Source organism: Gossypium hirsutum, chromosome D13, assembly GCF_007990345.1.
Source record: "Gossypium hirsutum isolate 1008001.06 chromosome D13, Gossypium_hirsutum_v2.1, whole genome shotgun sequence".
Taxonomy (NCBI): Eukaryota; Viridiplantae; Streptophyta; class Magnoliopsida; order Malvales; family Malvaceae; genus Gossypium; species Gossypium hirsutum.
The window spans coordinates 3,553,367-3,572,711 of NC_053449.1; the positions used below are offsets into that span (position 1 = coordinate 3,553,367).

Consider the following 19,345-nt stretch of genomic DNA (forward strand, 5'->3'; position numbering starts at 1 on the left):
TCGGAATCCCAAGGTAATCTTTTGGTGGCAATTTGGGATTCCAAAATTGCATGTTAAAATCTTGCAACTTCAAGTGCATCTAATCATGAACGAGATATTGCAACTCTAGGTGAATTTAGCTTTAAATAAAATTATCGTTTCTATGACCCTATCGTTGTTTTAAATTATTCTACAATTTAAGTGGATACTACATGATCAAATGTTTTGTTCTCAACCTGAGAATATGACAGAGATTATCATAGTCAATTCAATTTTTAATATACGGAGCTTTCAACTAATCTTGTACTACCAAATATTACATTAATATTGGTTTGTTTCAATGTCAATTAAGATAAATACTTTCTACTTAATATTTATTGTTACATTATCAACGAGACATACAAGAGATACTGGCCAATAATTTTTCATACCAAAGCTAATTATAATTCAAATATTAAATAAATTAAATGTCTCATGAAAATCACTAGATTAAGCAAAGAGAATATCCTATAAAAATTAGTAGTAGGTATATTACAATTCAAAAAAATGGTTGAAATTTAAAAGCTCTTTATCAAATCTAAATTTTACCTATGTTTGTATAACGATAAAGCAAAGATCAAGAATAAGAATCAACATACATTTTAAGATAAAGGGTGAGTTTGGATGGGCGGTACGTTTACCTGCGGTTAGTGTAAAAATAGCAGTGACGGTGAGATTAGATACTGTAGCGATATTGTAGCGTGAGACAAAAAATAAGCTAAACGCACCGCACAGCACCGCAACCAATCGCCCATCCAAACCCACCCTAAATCTTTCAACATCCTTAACACCATAGAAATAAAACAAGTTAATCATGGCATAAAAAATAATAATCTCAATATGAATTTTATAAAATTTTGAGATTGTACAATAAAAACTTGTTGATTGTTAAATGGTTATTGCTTTTTGAAAGAATAAGAGAAAAATTGGAGAGTAAAAGAGAACGTGTTTTATTAATCGATGGGGATGACAACTATATTTTTCTCAAATCAATATTTATAGATATAATATATATGATATAAAATTCTACTTTTAATAGACATTAAAGTTTTAATTTGTATCAAACTTTTTTTATGGGACATGCACAATGATTTAAATATTTTATATTTAATTAATAATAATAACTTTTTTTAAAAAAATAATACAAGAGTTATTAATTATTTTTATTTACTTGAAAATAATTTTTTTAGAAAATTTATTAAATAATATCCAAGAGTTATACAACCAAACTTATTTTTTAAAAATAAGTTCAAAATTTTAAAATCCAAAATTAGTATAAAAATCAGCAACCAAACAAAATCACGATTGATTTAAATAATTCGAAAACCATAATAATTGATCTAAACTCACCACTCTTAATTATAAAAAAAATAATTATAATAAAAATAATAATAAAAAATCTTAGGGAGAACAATATTATTAGAATTGAATTGGATGAATCGGTCAGACCAATTAAATCGATACTCGACTAATATATTGGTCAAATAAAGAGATTAGACTGATTAAAAAAAACAGTTCAAAATCTATAAAAAGAATAAACATTTTTTTTAATAATTTTAATTTTTAAAATTTTTACATTTAGTTATTAAACTGAGAATTTGATGAATTAAGCCACCGGTCTTTACTGGGGGAAGCAGCAAAAGGAGAATGAATCCCGTGGAAGTTGGAAGCAGAATGGGGCCGGCGGCGTCAGTTAAACTCAAACTAAACCACAAACTTCTCATTCTCAAATCTCACTCCCATATATATACACTTATAAATCCTTGCTGTTTTTTGGGTTTATGCTCATTTTGATTTAAGAATCCATCGATAGAGGCGTATAGAGTTGATAGAGAAGCCTTAATTTCATAACCACCCACACTGCAAACAACGGTCAAAGCTGATTATAAAATGCTTCTTTTCTTTTGAGTGAAAACAAAAAAGGTAACAAAAATGTCCGTTGCGGAGCTGAAAGAGAGGCACGCCGCGGCGATTGAGGCAGTGAACGATCTTAGAGAGCGATTGAAGCAGAGACGCCAGCAGTTGCTCGACGCTGACGGTCACAAATTACATTCTTTTTCTTTGCTTTATTACTGTTTTATTTTATTTGGAAATTTGAGAATGTGGCTCTGAGATCTGTTTGGGATTTTGGGTAGTGGCCGGATATGCAAGATCGCTAGGGAGGAGTCAAGTTACTTTTGGCCCAACCGATCTGGTTTGCTGTAGGACCTTGCAAGGTCACACCGGCAAGGTACATATTTAAAAAAAAAAAACTTGAATTGCTTTAGAAATTGTGTTTTTGTTCTTCTTCTCCGTTTGCTAAATAATTCTTTCTTGCAAATTTATTTAATGCATAACTTGGAGACGAACGGATTTCAATTTTTAAGTTGCTTCTTGCTATGTAGCTAACTGATTTGTAGGTAGAAAAATGGTGGTTTGGGAAGTGGGATCCTCTAATGCAAAATTCCCTTTTCCATTATTATTTGCTGAAATGGGAAGAAAACAACTTCTAGGTTAAAGCAAATCAGCATTTTGATCATTTGGACCCCATAGGTTTTACAGAATGATGCACAAAATCAACTTAAAACTTGAGTAAATTGTATCACTTGTCTATTAACTATATATGATTTGCTATATTTCACTTTGATTTTCCAAGAAACATGTAGGTATACTCATTAGATTGGACACCGGAACGAGATCGAATTGTCAGTGCCTCTCAGGATGGACGCTTAATCGTGTGGAATGCTCAAACGAGCCAGAAAACTCATGCCATAAAGCTGCCTTGTGCATGGGTTATGACGTGTGCTTTTTCCCCCACGGGTCAATCTGTTGCCTGCGGTGGTCTTGATAGTATGTGTTCTATTTTCAACTTGAATTCAGCAACCGACAGGGATGGAAACCTTCCAGTATCAGTAACCCTTAACGGGCACAAGGGCTATGTTTCCTGTTGTCAGTATGTCCCGGATGAAGACATTCACATTATTACAAATTCCGGTGATCAGACATGTGTGCTATGGGATATTACAACAGGTCTCAGAACTACTGTTTTCGGGGGAGAGTTCCAATCTGGGCATACTGCTGATGTACTGAGGTATTTTAGTTGTTCCGTTTTTTGGTAAACTTATATATTGTATTAGCCTTTTTTTAATAATAACTGTGTCCAATGACACTTTCTCTGGTATCTTTACAATATCATGCAAAATGTTCATCTAGAAGTTTGAGAAAATATTGTGGCCTTTGTGAATCGATCGTAAGGAAAGTACTGAGTTACTGATTCACAATGCGGTGCTCTGGTATTGTCATGAACTGGCACGGCAATGAATTTGCATTGGAAAAGTTTCCGATAACTGCTGGGTTTTAACCTTGAGGAAGCCTTAACCTCAGTTTTGTATATGATATTTATCTCTGATTAAATTGTTCTGCTTTTATTAGGCATATGATGGAGATGGCAATAGGTTTGGAACTGGATCAGATGATGGAACTTGCAGGTTATTTGATATCAGAAATGGCCACCAGTTGCAAGTATACTATCAGCAACACAGCGATAAGGAGGTTCCACTTGTGACCTCAATTGCATTCTCCATATCCGGAAGACTCCTTTTTGCTGGATACTCAAATGGAGATTGCTATGTATGGGACACATTATTGGCAAGGGTGCGCAACTAAATTATCAACCTCCCCCTCCTTTTGTCCCCTTTTCTTCACCTTTCCATCCCTGGGTTAAATTATACCAGCATAGGCTGATAACGGTCTTCCTTTCTTGACTTTAATTGCTTCTTAAATACTTTTAGGGTTTAGGGTTATCGACATAGTGCGTGGAAATGCATCACATGAAATGTTAACATGAAATTAGTGAGTTTTAGGCGTTAATTTATTGAGCTTAGGGTTTAGGGTTTTCCTTTCTTAAATGCTTTTAATGAGATTCCCTCCTTTGTTTCTACTCAAGTATGGTATGTGTGGAAATGCGTCACATGAAGCATGAAACGTAGTGAGTTATAGACGTTAATTTATGAAGGCCTTTCATTGCCTGAGTCTGTCATTTTAGTCTTAGCATTAACTTTTTGAGCTCAGGAGCCCTGCACCTGCAATCATTTTATGTTCTCCCATTCTGTTGACTGGTTTCATTAAGCATGAGCTGAAACGAATTAAAGCTAATTGTACTTTGGCGTATGGTAGGCAGTGGTTCTAATTACTTACGTGTTTTGCAGGTTGTGTTGAACTTAGGATCCGTCCAGAATTCACATGAGAACCGGATTAGTTGTTTGGGTTTGTCAGCCGATGGTAGCTCCTTATGTACAGGAAGTTGGGATACAAACCTCAAGGTTAGTCTAATGTTGTCATTATTTTCAAAATTCAAAATGCATTTGCAACTAATAGAAATGAGCAGTAGTAATCCTGCCTATTTGTTTTCCCTCTGTTCTTGTATGTGTTTTTCGTTAGGGAAATTCAGAAATTCTACTGAATGTGATAAATGATATATCATTGTTGGCATGGCAGATTTGGGCATTTGGGGGGCACAGGAAGGTTATTTGATTCGAGTACTTAGACAGGAATCCATTTCGATATTCCCATTCTTCTCCATCTTAGGCTGTCCTTCCTGCATTAATCCTACCTGGAAGAGATTCGTTCGTATTTCGATCATGTCTGCTGTTTGGGGAAACCCTAATCTTGTAATGTTGCTTGTAACTTTAATGTGGAAAGCCGATTAGATCAGTTTTAATAAGAAAGATTAAAAAAAATGTAGCATTCAATATGAGAACTTAGTGTCTGCTGGAGAAGTTTCTTTTGAATTTTTCCCGACTGCTAAAAAGGAAGGTTCCTCAGTAGTTCGTAACTGTAAGCTATGATTGCTGCCAACTTAATTGTCACTTTGGTTTCCCTTTCACAAGTTCTAAGCTGTCATATCGTTATAAAACCTCAAAGCCCCTCCAAGTAAATTTTTTACTTCGGTATCCCTTGGTGGGAAATATAGGGTTTAAATCCTGTTATTGTCAATCCCTACTTGTTTGCAATATGTAGCAAAAAAGAAGGAAAAAAAAATAGGGGCTCATTCAGAATATTAATGCTGAATTGGTGATTTTACAACATGCAAAATTATGAAACGTTCTTTTCAGGATGACACAATGTAGCTCTTGAACAAAGTTTGATGGAGCAATAATCCCACATAAGAATTTTGTATGAAGAAATCAAAAGAAAAAAGGCAGTAACGGCCATTGAAGTTTCTTTCTATAGGCTTACCAGGTTTCTGCGGTCATCTACTTCCAATATCATATAAAATCACAAAAAAATTATATATAGAAGCCAGATTAGAGGCAAAAAACAGCCGAATGACACAAACCTAGCCACTAGCTACGATCTCATGAATGGCATCACTAACAGCTTCATCCTCTGATCTAACAGCGAGTTTCATTGCCACATCTTTTGGACCGTCGAGTCCGAACTGCAGCCGCACAAGCACCTTGACATTGCCGATGTATACTCCAGATAGAAGACAAGTGTGTGATCTTGAATTGTTAGGGACAGCCTCTGTGCCCTGGATACCCACCACAAAAAAGATCCATTCAGTTCAACGGAATTGCAGTGAAACACAAGGATGGTGTTTTTAAGTTTGATGCACGGCAATTAAGGGTAAAATGCATATCCATAGCAACAACATAAAGCAAAACAAAGGAGAAAACAATATAAACTTACCTCACAAGGTTGCATGCCTAGAAGATTGATGACTGCATTAACAGCTTCAGCCAGGCTTTCCCTAGGGCCAAGGCCATATTCATCGACACGCTCGCAATCTGCATCCATGGTTTCCCATGCATTCCTGAAATTAGAGACACCCACCTTCAACATATAATCAGCTGCAACAACTTCAAGCTCCTCTAATTGGTACTCATCCTCTACTCCATCATCCTCTGCCTCACCAGTACTTGGATCAACCTAGCAAAACCAATGCAAGCACGAGATGGTTGAACAATAAAATACGTACTGTTGGTTAACGGAAATCAAAAACACACTGCCAATAGAATATTAATGTAAGTTAAAAATCACTCAATTCATGTTAAAACAAGTGGAGTATTATGAAACGCCTAAGATTCTGCCAGTGCAAAAGGAGGAGAAGCCATACCTCTTTTACAATGAACCTCAGCATATTTGAAAACTTTCCAATAGCTGGGACCCCCTCTGGCTTCTCAAATGCAACAAAGGTCTGTCCAGGTGAATCATATGGGAGTGATCTTAAAGGCTTTGAAGCTACTTCAGCAAACTCCTCAGCCTCTGAAGCATCCACAATAACAGTGACCTGGTAAAATGCAGATTAAGTTGTTGAGATACCTCAAAGATTTTAAGTAATTCTGAGATGCTTTGTGTAATTTGATCATTACGTTCTCCAATAATTGCTCTGGAATGGTATTGGTGCAGTTATACTGAAACACAACATGACCATCAAAAATATGTTTGACAACATTAACTGCATATTCCGTTTCTGCTTCTGTCAGCTCCACAGGTGCAGAGGACTGGCCAATACAAATTGGAACCAAGGCATTAGCAAGTTCAAAATTTGAATAACATCTACATTATTATATGCATGGAACACATAAGGCAAAGTCAATGGAGGTACCTTGAAAAGCTTGCCAAAGTTTGCAAATTCGGGAATTGATGAAAGCAGCTTCTCATAAGCATCAACAGTTGATGGAGGGCCAGCAGGAGGCGCACCAAGACCAGTTGGCTTTTTACCTGGAGCTTTCTTCTCAGCAAGTGGCTGAGTCTTGACTTCTTTTGGCACAGAGTTGATGTCAAAAGCCTCTTCTGATGGTTCCTGTAGCCAAATTAAATACATGAGATAATGATCTAAAGAGCAGAAAGAGTGCAACAGAAATTTAGAAACTTACATAATTCTTCAAACTGTTCTCCAAGTTAACCAAAGGGATATCTAGTGAACCAAAAAGAAACTCCTTTACATCTTCACCAGTTTCAACAACTTCACCATCACCACCAAGTGTATTAAGATAGAGGGTTGCCCTGTCACGAACCTACAACAAGAGATTTAAAAATCCTCATCATCATTCAAGTTCCCAAAGCTTGGGATTAAGCGCAATAAACACAAATAACAAATGAACAGACAACAATGCATACTTAAGTATATAATACATTAGTGTAAACATGACAATTCATGATAGGCTGACCTCGTCATCATTGTCAAATAGACAGCGTCTTAAGAGAACAAATACACGGGGCTGCAAAAGATTGCTAAGATTTTTCAGCTTAAATAGGTGAGCAATGTGTAGAAGGTTGAGAATACTTCAGAAAAAATGAAAGAATAATTAAGATTTCATACCTTCAGTGTATCAACCATAGCACCGAATTTTGCTAAGGTGCTCACTGCACCAGCCCGGACAGTTGCATTCTCAAGATGGACACGGTTGTAAATGTACCGTATATATTTGCTTGGATCTGAGGTTTTTGGGCCTTCAATCCCCAGAAAATGAAGTATCTATAATACAATGTTGAGACATTTAAATGAAGTCAAAGATGGGACAAAAGAGGATAAAAGAATAAAGGGCACAAAAGATAAGATGAAAATGCTACCTGTGTCGAAAGATAAGTGAATTCACAATCTTCAATGAATTCACATAAATGAAGCAATCCACTCTCCTTTGCTTCCGGGATATCTCTGATTAGAATCACAATTGAATCTACAATTGCCTTTTTGTACTCAAATCCACCTTCTTCCCTCAGAATATTGCTTAAGAAATTCATCCTGAAGATAAAATGAATAAAAATTGCTTTAAGGCACTAGAAAAGATGCATTTGCTGAAGCCAACTTATGAATAATGCAAATCCAAGTATCCCTTACAAAGATCTGTGCTTCAATGGAAACTTTAAGCATAGAGATCTTATGGCTTCCACAACAACAATTTTGAATTCATCAGCAATATCAGACATAAAATTCGTTATTTGCTTCATCAGGCGATCCACACTAGACTCATTTCCAGTCTTAAGAAGGGTAGTGATTGCAAGTGTGGCAATGCTTCTATTTTGGTCAGATATTAAACTCTCCATATCAATGTTGCAGTTAGTAACAGCCATGGGATGAGTCATTGCAACCTGAAAAGAATGTCACAGTCAGATATCTGCATGAACAGGATAGTACATGCATCTGAATTAGAAAGAAACAACAATCAATTATGATTGAAAAGTAATTATATGTTTGGTAAACAATATGGTAAAAAGAACTTTAAGCAAGCTCCATAAGCATGTTTGAACTTCAGAAAATTGCAGAAGAAACTGCCCTAGGCCCTCTGACTAAAGTTCCAGACTTTCATTTTCCTCGAACCAGCAGCAACACATATGGATTTAATAGCATGATATAGAAATTGAAAATATATCAACCTTGTTCAAAGTCCGAACTGCAGCAAATCTCAGCACTGGCTTAGAAGAGCTTAAAAAGAGCTGAAGAACTGTAATTGCTGGTGTTAATTCTCGGCTTGTCACACCATTGAGCTCGGTGATTGCTCTAGCAGCCTCAAAAATCACCATCTCAGCCTTATGGCGCAGGCAGCCCTCAAGAAATCGTAAAAAGGACGATCCCCTGCTTGATTGTTATTGGCCGACTCACGAATAACCTGCAGATTCTCCAATTACTTCACAATGTTTATGAATAAAAAGGTTGGCAGAAGGGAAAAGATATTAGAGATGGTGTGTACCTGACTAGTATAACGTATCAATAGGCATTGGGCTAATGGAGAGCGAACACTTCCCTTAGTTAAACTACTAACCAGCTTATTTACAGCTAGCCGATCATTTTGCCGTATCTGCAAATACAAAGTCAAATACTTCATCATAGTTGTCACTCAATTTTAAACTGAAAATATCAATTCAATGATCATCAACCCAAATCCTACCATTTGTATACAGTATTATACACAGATATGCAAGCATGCAAAAGTACAATTGATTCATACTGCATGAGTTTAGCAAGCACTCACTGCAGATACATCTATAAGTACTGTTCTAACCAGAACAATAAATCAAGCAAGCAAATGTGTTAAAATCAGTAACCATAACACATAAGCTATGAAAATTAGTTGGAAGAAATGAAAAAGCTTGAAAAGCAGTGCCAAAAACTATTTACAAGGAATTATAGACAAAAGGCTGAAATCGATAACAGGTTAGGCTTGAATTGAGCAACCTACTTCAACTACCAAATAAAACCCCAAAACTTTCTGAGCAAGGAAAGTAACTTACCTGGTGAAGCAATGCCAAAGCATGAAACTGCACAAGGGCTGCTCTTGATTGAACAGCTTCTTGAACCTCGTTACTCCATCTTTTCACAATCTCAGGGTTTGTCTGCCAAAATATTTATAATATGTTAATAAATTATCAGACTTTTGATATTAATTTGAGAATAATATATAATAAAACAAACCTAAAAAAAAGCATTACCTGCAGTAAATGGATACCACTGACTAAGGCTGCACTTGCAACAACTGGATTTTTGTCAACAATTGCTTGTTTCAAGTATCTCTCTATCTGGGTTAGAAGAGTTCCATCTGTTATCCGACAAAGAACACGAATAGCATTTGCTCGATACATATCAGTCTTGCTAGTCATGTCCTTCATTAGCGAGCTAGTGACAATAATAACCTATGGCAAAAAAGAATTAAGAAATAATTAGTATCCACAAACAAACAAACAATAAAATAGAAAGCATGGATGTTAAAAGATTCAAGACATATAACCTCATCTGCTGATGGAGATAGCTCCTTTATCATCACATAGACCATTCTCCTCAAGCCTATATCCTTCGATTGGAAAAGCTTTGTCACAGCAAAGAAGACTTCTGTAGCTTCCACCTATCCATATAACACCAGCAAATAGTTAGTGAACAAGGGAAATTTTCATCACAACAGAGTTTAAGTCCTTCAGTGTACATACTAACTGCAGGAGAAATCCAAGCAACAGAGGCCAATTGTAATTTAACAATTGAAAAAGAAAATAATAAAGAATCTTATCTTTTCAGGCACAAGTAAAAAGAAATACTGACCTTAGTGAATGTTTCTCCTTGGTTCAGTAGATAAAGAAGTTTTGTGATAACCTACATAAAGAATTTACAAACAAACATTCATATAAAATGTAAAAAGAAAATACATAAATTAGAATATCAAGATTGCTTAAAAGGTAGAAACCTGAGAGCATCTTCGAGGATCAAGCTGAGGGTCATTGAAAACCCTAGCTTCTTGAAGGACTGCACCCTTCTCAATCCCCAAAAATGGAGAGTAGTCCGCTGTTTTAAAAAAAATTACAAAATTAACAATTAAAAACCTTTTCCGATCACCTACAAAGCTAAAAAAAACTCAATACTATTATATACATATAGTCTCGAAATGTTCATCTCCACATAAATCAACTAAAATTAAACACATCCATCGAAAGTTTGAAACTAGCAAGCTACATTGCCCTTTCAGGAACAGAAAATCTAGCGAAGCAAGAGTACATATCAGATCAACTAGAATTAAAAGAAATTCCACTAAACCTAAATCGTAGTCCTTCAAATTTTAGATCTACAAATCACGAAATGCCTTAACAAATCAATCCATATTAATCAAAACCGCACAGATCTAGAAGCTCAAACCTAAGATTCACGATTAACATAACACGAAATGAACAATTAAATCCAAATAAAACAATGAACAAGAGTGAGGAACAAAAGAAGGACAGAAGGAATCGAAGGAAATGAGAAATTTTACCTTCATCATCGCGATCGTCGTCCTTCTTCACCAAAGGTTGTGCCATCGCCAACTGAAACTTTGAATCTAAGAGATCTAAGGCGATTTATTTAAAATTTTCCGATTTTATATATGCAATCAGTGAGTTTATAATCTCTTCGTCGTCTAACTCGCTTGCTCTCTTCTGTGCTCTCTTAACGCATTGGATTTTGAAGACGGGAGAATCAGAAAAGAATAAAAAAAAGAGTGGAGATCCGGTGGATCCGGTAATATTTGCAATCACCTTTGATTACTTTTCCGAGCAATAAAAAAGGGCCACGTGGAGGAAAGTAGTAAGATCCACTCCATTATTTTTTCATCTATTAATTACTAATATAATGATTATCAATAATTCAAATTTGTAAAACTCATGTAGTACCCATCTTCAATGGTTATATTAGATATAAATGGACCAAAAAGTCATAGACGGAAGCCAAACCTGAAGTTGAAGGTATGATTTTTCCGATTAATTTCAACAAAAAATCCCCAAACATTAACAATTTATCTTAAAATTCTAAATGTTAAAGTCTTTTGACTTTGAATGGGCAGTATATTTAGCTTTGATAAGATTAAAAACAACAATAGTGATAATATTAATTGTTGCAGCTATGAGGTAAAAGATTCTACCGCACCATAGTCACCGCCTATCCAAAGGATGTTTAAGCTTAGGCATTAGATGTCATTTTGAACATAAGCAAGTCATATTTAAAATATGTGATCAAATTTTAAAAATGCATGTATAAGATTTTAAGTTGTTTATGTGAAAGTACATATAAATTTAAAATTTAATTCACGTATTTTAAATACATTCTACGATATATTTGAGCTGACATTTAAAGCTTAAGTTGACCACTAAGTCAATAGAAAATTTTAATTAACTCTTGATAGTTTGAGAACTCGAATAGATTGTTTTAAAATTTGGAACTAATTTAAAATATAAAACATAGTTTGAAAACATTTGTGTAATTAACCTTCTAAATTTCAATATTTAAAATGACTCTTGTTTAAAGAGATCATATCAGATACTACTTAAAATTTTATCAAAAAAATTAATAGTTGAAGGATCAAAATAGAATCAAAGGTATAGTTGGTGATTTTTTTTTGTAGTTTACCTTTTTTTTTTTGATACAATAGAATCTCAAACTCAAACATCCGCGCACACACCCATTCAAACAACCGCACAAGTACAACTTGCGGATTGGTCAAAGGTGTTCACCATATCCCCAAGGTTATGGGATCGATTTGTAGTTGTGCCTATGTGGTTGTTTAAATGTGTATATAGATGTGTAAGTTTGATATTCTATTTTATAAAAAAAAAATTAAAAGGTAAACTATAAAAATAATCGTCCAATTATACATTTGGTTTTATTTTGGTTACTCAACTATTAATTTTTTTCTATTTAATCACTCAAGTTTTTGAAATTAAATATTTTAGTCACTCTCTAATTAGTTGTGGTCAGATTAGTGACAAAATACTAACGTGTCCTCTAATGTTTACAAATTCTATAAATTTGATCCTAAAACTAAAAAAAATCAATAAATTTAGCCATTAATGTTTACAAAATTTGTCATTTGAGTTTGAATTCTAAAAATTCAATAAATTTAGCGCTCAACATTTACAAAATTTATCATTTTAATTTTAATTCTAAAAATTTTTAAAAAATGAGAAAAAAATGTTTTGAAAAAAATCATAACTTTTTAGTATTCCTTAATGTACCTCCAAAACACATTAAACAATAAACGCCATTTGTATCATGCTTATTTTAAACTAATTTCACTTTTGTGAATATGGAAAAAATTAAGTTGGTTTAAATTCAACTAAGTGTCATATTTTAAATTAATATCATATTATTTAATTAAATTCCTCTAAAAAATAACAAATTTTAAACTATTACAAAATAATTATTTTGAATTTTTTCTTATTTTAAAAATATACAAAAACCTAATCTTCGAGTAGAAAAAACAATGTAATGTGAAATCTTTCATGAAATGAAAAATCTTGAAATTTTTTTGAGCTTGCTTTTTGTGGACTTGAACATGTCATCAATTTCCAAACTTGGGTAGTCCAAGTACGTCGATTAAACAACTGATGTCCCGAAAAATTTAGTCCAAGAATTGAAAATACAAGCTAAACTGAACCAAGAGAAATAATTTTAACGATTCCATACCCCATGGGGATGTCCAACTTTATCTCTCTCTAATATTCATCAATATATTTCATGTCCATTTCTTTTTTGAAATATTTTTCTTGTTTTTGTATTTTTAATACATATGTTTTGGTTTTTTGTTTATACTTTTAAAATTTTTCAATCACTTTATAAATTTTTATTCAAAAACAATTTTTTAATATTTCCCTTTTTTTTTAACTTTTAGAAACAAAACTAAATTAACAAATTTTATAAATGTTGAGGGCTAAATCTATTGATTTTTTTGAATTAGAACTAAATTGATAAATTTTATAAATATTGAAGGCTAAATTTTTTGAATTTTTAAATTTAGGATCAAATTGATAGAATGTGTAAATATTAAAAGGTTAAATTCATTATTAGACAAATAAAAAAAAGTCCCAAGCCAACTTTTCTTCACTTGATAACATTAATAAAATAGCATATAATTAAATTAATTTATATAAAATACAAAAATAACTATTATTTAAAAAAATCTAATTTACACCAATTTACTTTAATGACTTTTGAGAGTTGAAAAAATAGATTATATATAAGCAATCAAAAATAGAAATACATATACATATCTTCCCTTAAATGAAACCGTGATTAAATTTTTTGTTAAACATCGTATTACTTCTATCTCTACCCCTAATATTATATCGAAAAAATAGAAAACACGTATACATCAATCCACCATTACTCTTCCCAATATTCCAAGGATATGATCAAAAAGTGAAAACTTCTCAAAAACTAGGATATAGTACAAATATACACAATCTAACAAGGAAAAATGCTAGAGAAGAATATTATCGCAAATATTTCGGTACTCGATAGTCACATTAGACTTGTATTAAACTTGGAGTCAAATCACTTGATTAGTGTTGGACCGGGGTTTAAGTTAGGGTTCGGGTGGAAGTTATATGATCACTTGAGCTACTACTAGAGGAAGAAGAATTATGGCCGTACTCACTAGTGTTACCGTAGTTATTGCTTGGATGTTCTTGGCTGTCCGTCATCGCCGTTTGCCTGAATCTTCACATGTCTGCACTGTATGAACTTGAATTGTACTCGCTGGTATCGTTGGTCGTGCTGAACCTTGAGCTCTGGCCTGCTGCCACCACCCCATTTATTTCATCCAATGGAACGTCATCCTCCAATGCACGCACAATCTGTTTCACATATAAATTAAATCAACTTCTCAGTTGGATGGTTCGAGTTGGTTTAGAACTCAACGTGAATTGGGTTTCAAAATTTTTGGATCATATTTCCAATCGAGTTAATTTCGAGTTTGAGATTTACATTTTTTAGGTCAAATCATTACAAATTCTAGCTATTTCGAGTTAGTTTCAATTTAATTTGGGTCAATTAGAATTTGAATGGATTCTAAGTGTGAATTGTTACCCGAAACAAGTTTTAAAATTTGAATCAAAATCAGTAGATACACAAAAGAAAAAAAAAAGAGAGTAAAGGGATTGAAACCTGTCGCATTTTGGGTCTTCTTCTAGCAGAATGCCTAATAGAAGCAGAAGCACATGCAACCATACTGACCATCTCATGGTGAACAAAATTGTTTTCTAGGCGCCGATCCACCAATTCACCAAAATTCCCATTCTCCATTGCTCTCTCACATAATGGTCTAGCCTGTTAATGCATATACAATTGAAAATTTCTTTGTCAAAATCTACTCTACCAACATTTTTTTTTCTTTCTTTTAGAAGGGTGTAATATTTCTAGTAGTCACATTAGCTCTCGGTTAAATTTAGAATTGAAAGGAATCAAAATCATAAATGGGGGATAAAGTCCCCAGATCTCTTTTCTCCATTTATAAGACTCAAATTTAAGATTTTGTTTAATAAACATCAAGTTCTTTACTATTTGACTCAACAAACACAGATAAATATTATATATAAAAAAAACAGTACTTACCCAATCCACTAAACTATCATCCATATTGGAGTTCAAATCCAAAGGTCTACGCCCAGTTATGAGTTCCAAGAGCACAACACCGAAGGAGAAAACATCGGATTTTTCTGTCAACTTACCACTTGATGCATATTCAGGAGCTAAGTAACTGCATTTGTTGATTATAAGGAAACACATGAAATTAATGCTAATGATCAAATCTAAACAAAATCTTGTGGTTTATTCAAAATAATTGTGCTGATTTTTTTTTTACCCAAATGTTCCCATGACACGAGTTGATACATGAGTATTGTTATCTTGAGTAAGTTTAGCCAACCCAAAATCCGACACCTGCAGATTATTTCGAAATAAATCAAAACAAACAAAAATAATCTAATAAATTTATTTCAAGGTTATTATTCTAATAATGCATACCTTAGCTTTAAAAGTAAAATCAAGTAAGATATTAGCTGATTTGATATCTCTATGAATGATGCCAGGATAACCTGAATTTTCTTAAATTAATTAGATGTTATAAATAAACTATCAAATATTGATATATAGCTCAAAATTTGTTTTTTTGTTTTAAATAAACACTAAAAGTGAAATGAATATTGATTAGAGAGTCTACTAATAATATACGAAATTTATACTTACAATCTTCATGCAAGTATGCAAGTCCTTTAGCTGCTCCCAATGCAATTTTGAGCCTAGTAGGCCAATCCATGGGGCATTTGTCTACAATCAAACAATGATAGGCATAAAATATGAACATTATTAGAACTCTAGCTTATAAATGATGTTGTCAAAAAAAAAAATAATGCATTATGTTGTTGCATTACCATGAAGGTGGAATTCAAGCGTTTTATTAGGTAAAAATTCATAGACCAACATCCTTCTTTCCCCTGCTATGCAATACCCAACAAGCGACACGAGGTGGCGGTGATGGACGCGACTAATGGTCTCGACTTCAGCTTGGAACTCACGTTGGCCTTGCCTACTACCGGATTTGAGACTTTTAACGGCTACTTCCTTACCATTGGCCAAAACTCCTTTGTGGACATACCCAAACCCACCTTGACCTAGCAAGTTAGCTTGAGAGAACCCATGAGTTGCCATAGCTAGCTCTTCGTAGGAGAAAGAGCTTTGGTTGATCAGCCCTAAAGGCGATGGTGACGCATACGTGGGTGGTGGTGGCAGAACTTGACCCTGCATGTTGGGGCTCATTTCACTAGAATACGACGCATACCCTTGCGTTGATGGTGTTTGCCGTTGTGTTGGCGGTGTTTGAGGCCAACCTCCTCCATGGCCAGCATTAGTGCCGTAAGGCGGCGGGGGTAAATTAATGGCAATGTGATTATTAGCTTCATACCCATTGTTCATTTGCCCTCGTTGGGCAAAGCTTGATGCATTTCCATATCCGCCATCACCTATACACATTAGAGGCATGCATGGCATTTTTAAAAATTTTAATATTTTTTATCTTTCTATTTTTCAATCTCAAAGTCTACATTTTCCCATTAATTTCCTCAAATACTTTGAACTTGCTTTTCAAAAATATATTTTTTATACTTTTTTAGGTTTTTTTAAATGTTTTGTGCAACAATAAAAATAACTAACTAAATATGTTACATCATTGCATATTTAAATAAGTCATGCTAAATTATTTGATTGAATTAACGAAAAAAATTAATCTTAAAAATAAAAAATATATGTTTCAAAAGTAGAGATTAAGGGTGGGTTTGGATGAGTGGTAAGGTACATTTAGCTTACTTTTTGTTTTACGTTATAATATTACTATCACTATAATATTTAATCTTACCGCAAGTAAACATATCGTCCATCCAAATTCATTCTAAATCTACGAAAATTAAATAGTATGGTATCTTAGCATTTACGTTTCTCATATAACAAGGGATTATACCTAGTTTGTTGAAATAATTACCTTGTGATGGTGTATAATTATTGTAATATTGCATAGGATTATCATGGTTTGCCTTCTTTTTCTTTCTGCAGCAAGCTACAGTAATGATGGTTGTAATGATTATAAGCAATAAAACAACACCAGCTAAAAGGCCTAGTATAATAGGCAGAGACGATGAGGTATTGGATTTTGATCCACTCTCTGAATTACTTGATGATGAATGCCATTTTGGTGGTGGAGGGGAATGTTTTGAGGGAGGAGATTGAGTTGTTGGTGTGCTTGGGGGTGTCAATTTTGGTGGTGGTGGACTATATTTAGTTGGGGGAGCGTTACTGCTCTTAGATGGGGGTGGTGGTGACGGTGGCGGTGATGGTGATGGTGGGGGTGGCGATGGAGTTGACTCTGGTGATGGTGGTGGTGATGGTGGTGGTGGTGAAGAAGAAGTTGACTTCGACTCATTCGGAGGCGGAGCTGATTTTCCCGGCTTCGAGGATGATGATTCTGGTGGCGGTGAAGCCGATTGCGACGGCTGTGGCTGAGATGGTGGGGACGAGTTATCTGATGATGATTGAGGTGGCGATGAAGTAGTAGTCGGCGAAGGCGGAGAACCTTCCGGAGCGTCCGAACCCATTTGACGGGGTATTTCCGACGAACTTTACACTTAAAAATAAACCGGAAAATGCCACTTCTCCCTCTCCTCCAGACAATGATGCCTGTCAAAAAAACCACTGCAAATTAACATCCAACAATGATATTAATTAGATAAAAAAAACTAAAGAAAACAACAAGAATCAAGGACCTAATATTAGATTAATTCTTTCAAAAATAAATTATAAAACAATATTTATTATGTTTTGAATCTTCCCAAAAGATTATATTTTATTTTCTAACTCTAAAAAAAAAAAAGTAGCTTCGTCTCGGACAATTCCGCATACCATAAGCTTTGCCATATGTAAGAAACTTTTGATGGAAGGCAACAACATTGAGTCAAACAAAAAATGAAAGTGGAAGGAAAATAAAGTACCTATAAGGGGGGAGATTTGTGAGAGGAAAAGGGCAGAACGAACGAGATTTTGATTGCTAGGTAATAGCTCCACCAGACACTGTGATAATTACCATGTATTTCCTGGTAACCATCTCCTACTATGGAGGAGAATCTCTATTTCTTCTTAATTTCCTTATTTTTTTGTTAATGTGTGTTTCTTAGTTCTTTCATTAACTAAATTACTTTTATCTGACATGTTCCAAAACTGTTACTAATTTTATGTAGTGTTTGCTTGTTTTTTTTTGGATTTGGATTTAATTATGTTATTTTTATTAACGAATTAATTTTTTTATTAATTCTAATTAATCCTTTAGAATATCTTTTGAAAGTTTTAATTAATTTTATCAAGTAAACATTCTCACTAAAACCTCTAAATTTTTTTGAACATTTTAATTAATCTCCTCCCATCAAATTTTAATGCCAAGATCCACCATTAGTCATGAAATAAAAGTTATGCAACCATAATGCATGGATTGTGGCATCAAAACCAGGGCTGAAAGCAGAAATTATTTTTAGAGGTCGAAATTAAATTTTAATTTTTACGATAGTAAAAATGTACTTTCACGATTTGAATAACATATATTTTTATAATTTTTAAAGGATTAAATAAAAAAATTTATTATTTTTAAAGCGTCAAAATGTAATTTTACCTTTATTAATTTAATTTTTTTTAAAAATTTAAAGAGCCTAAATAAAAATTTTTTCATTTTTAGGGCTAGGCCCGGATCAAAACCAGGAGTAAAGCCAGGGCTTGCAGCTTAAAATGGAAAATTTTCATATTTGTTTTCTAAGGATAAAGAAAAGGGTACATTGGAACTATGATAATAATGTATTATCTTCTCAAATGCGAACTCTAAAAGAATAACCGTAGAAATTATTGGGGTCGGCCACTTCACTGTTCACTCTAAGTGGAAGGTGTTATTCACTGGGAGAGACTGATACTATCATCGTCTTAAATTAATATTTCGTAATTTTTGAAAGGACTTAAGTATAATTTTACTATTTGGGGGGTCAAGGCCCTTCTTCATTCCCTTTGCATTGTTCCTATTACTCATGTTTATAATTCAATCCACAAATATGCACTATTTCAAATCCGAATTAATGTATAATGCTTAGATTAACAATTAGTTCATGAAAAACTCGATTGATACAATATGAGTAAATTATAGTAGTAGTCACTCTATTGTTAATATTTTCTTTGGTCATTGAACTATGAAAAGTTACAAAATGATCATTCAACTATTCAAGATTATCTTTTTTGGTTATCAACGAGTTAACAATGGCAACTTTTAAAATTTGCATTGTAGCAACTTTAACCCTTAACATTTATACATTGTGTCAATTTAGTCTTGATTCTAAAAAAAATCTAACCCTCAATATTTACACATTGTGTAATTTGGTTCTTTTGGCAATTTTGCTTTTCATTGTGACCCTTTCACTTAAAAATCTAAAAAAGAAATTATCAGCTTAATTTGATTGAAAATATACAGAAAATGAAAACACTAAAAAATCCAAGATAATAATTTTCATCTTTTCTCATTCTTTTAAAATT

General features: G+C 33.6%; 2 protein-coding genes and 1 pseudogene across 2 annotated transcripts; 1 reads left to right on the forward strand and 2 right to left on the reverse strand.

Moving 5' to 3' along the window:
* Window positions 1–1,628: 1,628 nt before the first annotated feature.
* On the forward strand, window positions 1,629–4,724 carry LOC107919936 (guanine nucleotide-binding protein subunit beta-2-like; annotated as a pseudogene).
* A 367-nt stretch (window positions 4,725–5,091) lies between these two features.
* LOC107919935 (coatomer subunit gamma) lies at window positions 5,092–10,946 on the reverse strand. The gene is given in 19 exon segments (XM_016849379.2): window positions 5,092–5,530; window positions 5,689–5,928; window positions 6,116–6,289; window positions 6,372–6,503; window positions 6,608–6,805; window positions 6,879–7,019; window positions 7,173–7,223; window positions 7,325–7,480; window positions 7,576–7,747; window positions 7,844–8,094; window positions 8,380–8,558; window positions 8,561–8,612; window positions 8,694–8,801; window positions 9,235–9,336; window positions 9,433–9,633; window positions 9,729–9,842; window positions 10,034–10,084; window positions 10,176–10,273; window positions 10,737–10,946. Coding segments are annotated over 19 exon segments (2,661 nt in total). The 5' UTR covers window positions 10,783–10,946; the 3' UTR covers window positions 5,092–5,335.
* Window positions 10,947–13,461: 2,515 nt separating this feature from the next.
* LOC107919684 (proline-rich receptor-like protein kinase PERK2) lies at window positions 13,462–17,740 on the reverse strand. Its single transcript, XM_041109994.1, has 9 exons — window positions 17,684–17,740; window positions 16,770–17,461; window positions 15,667–16,254; window positions 15,482–15,562; window positions 15,260–15,330; window positions 15,099–15,175; window positions 14,849–14,993; window positions 14,402–14,563; window positions 13,462–14,091 (listed from the first exon to the last, which is right to left on the reverse strand). The coding sequence occupies exons 2-9, from the start codon at window positions 17,377–17,379 to the stop codon at window positions 13,957–13,959; spliced, it is 1,869 nt and encodes a 622-aa protein (XP_040965928.1). The 5' UTR covers window positions 17,380–17,461; window positions 17,684–17,740; the 3' UTR covers window positions 13,462–13,956.
* Between the last annotated feature and the right edge of the window lie 1,605 nt (window positions 17,741–19,345).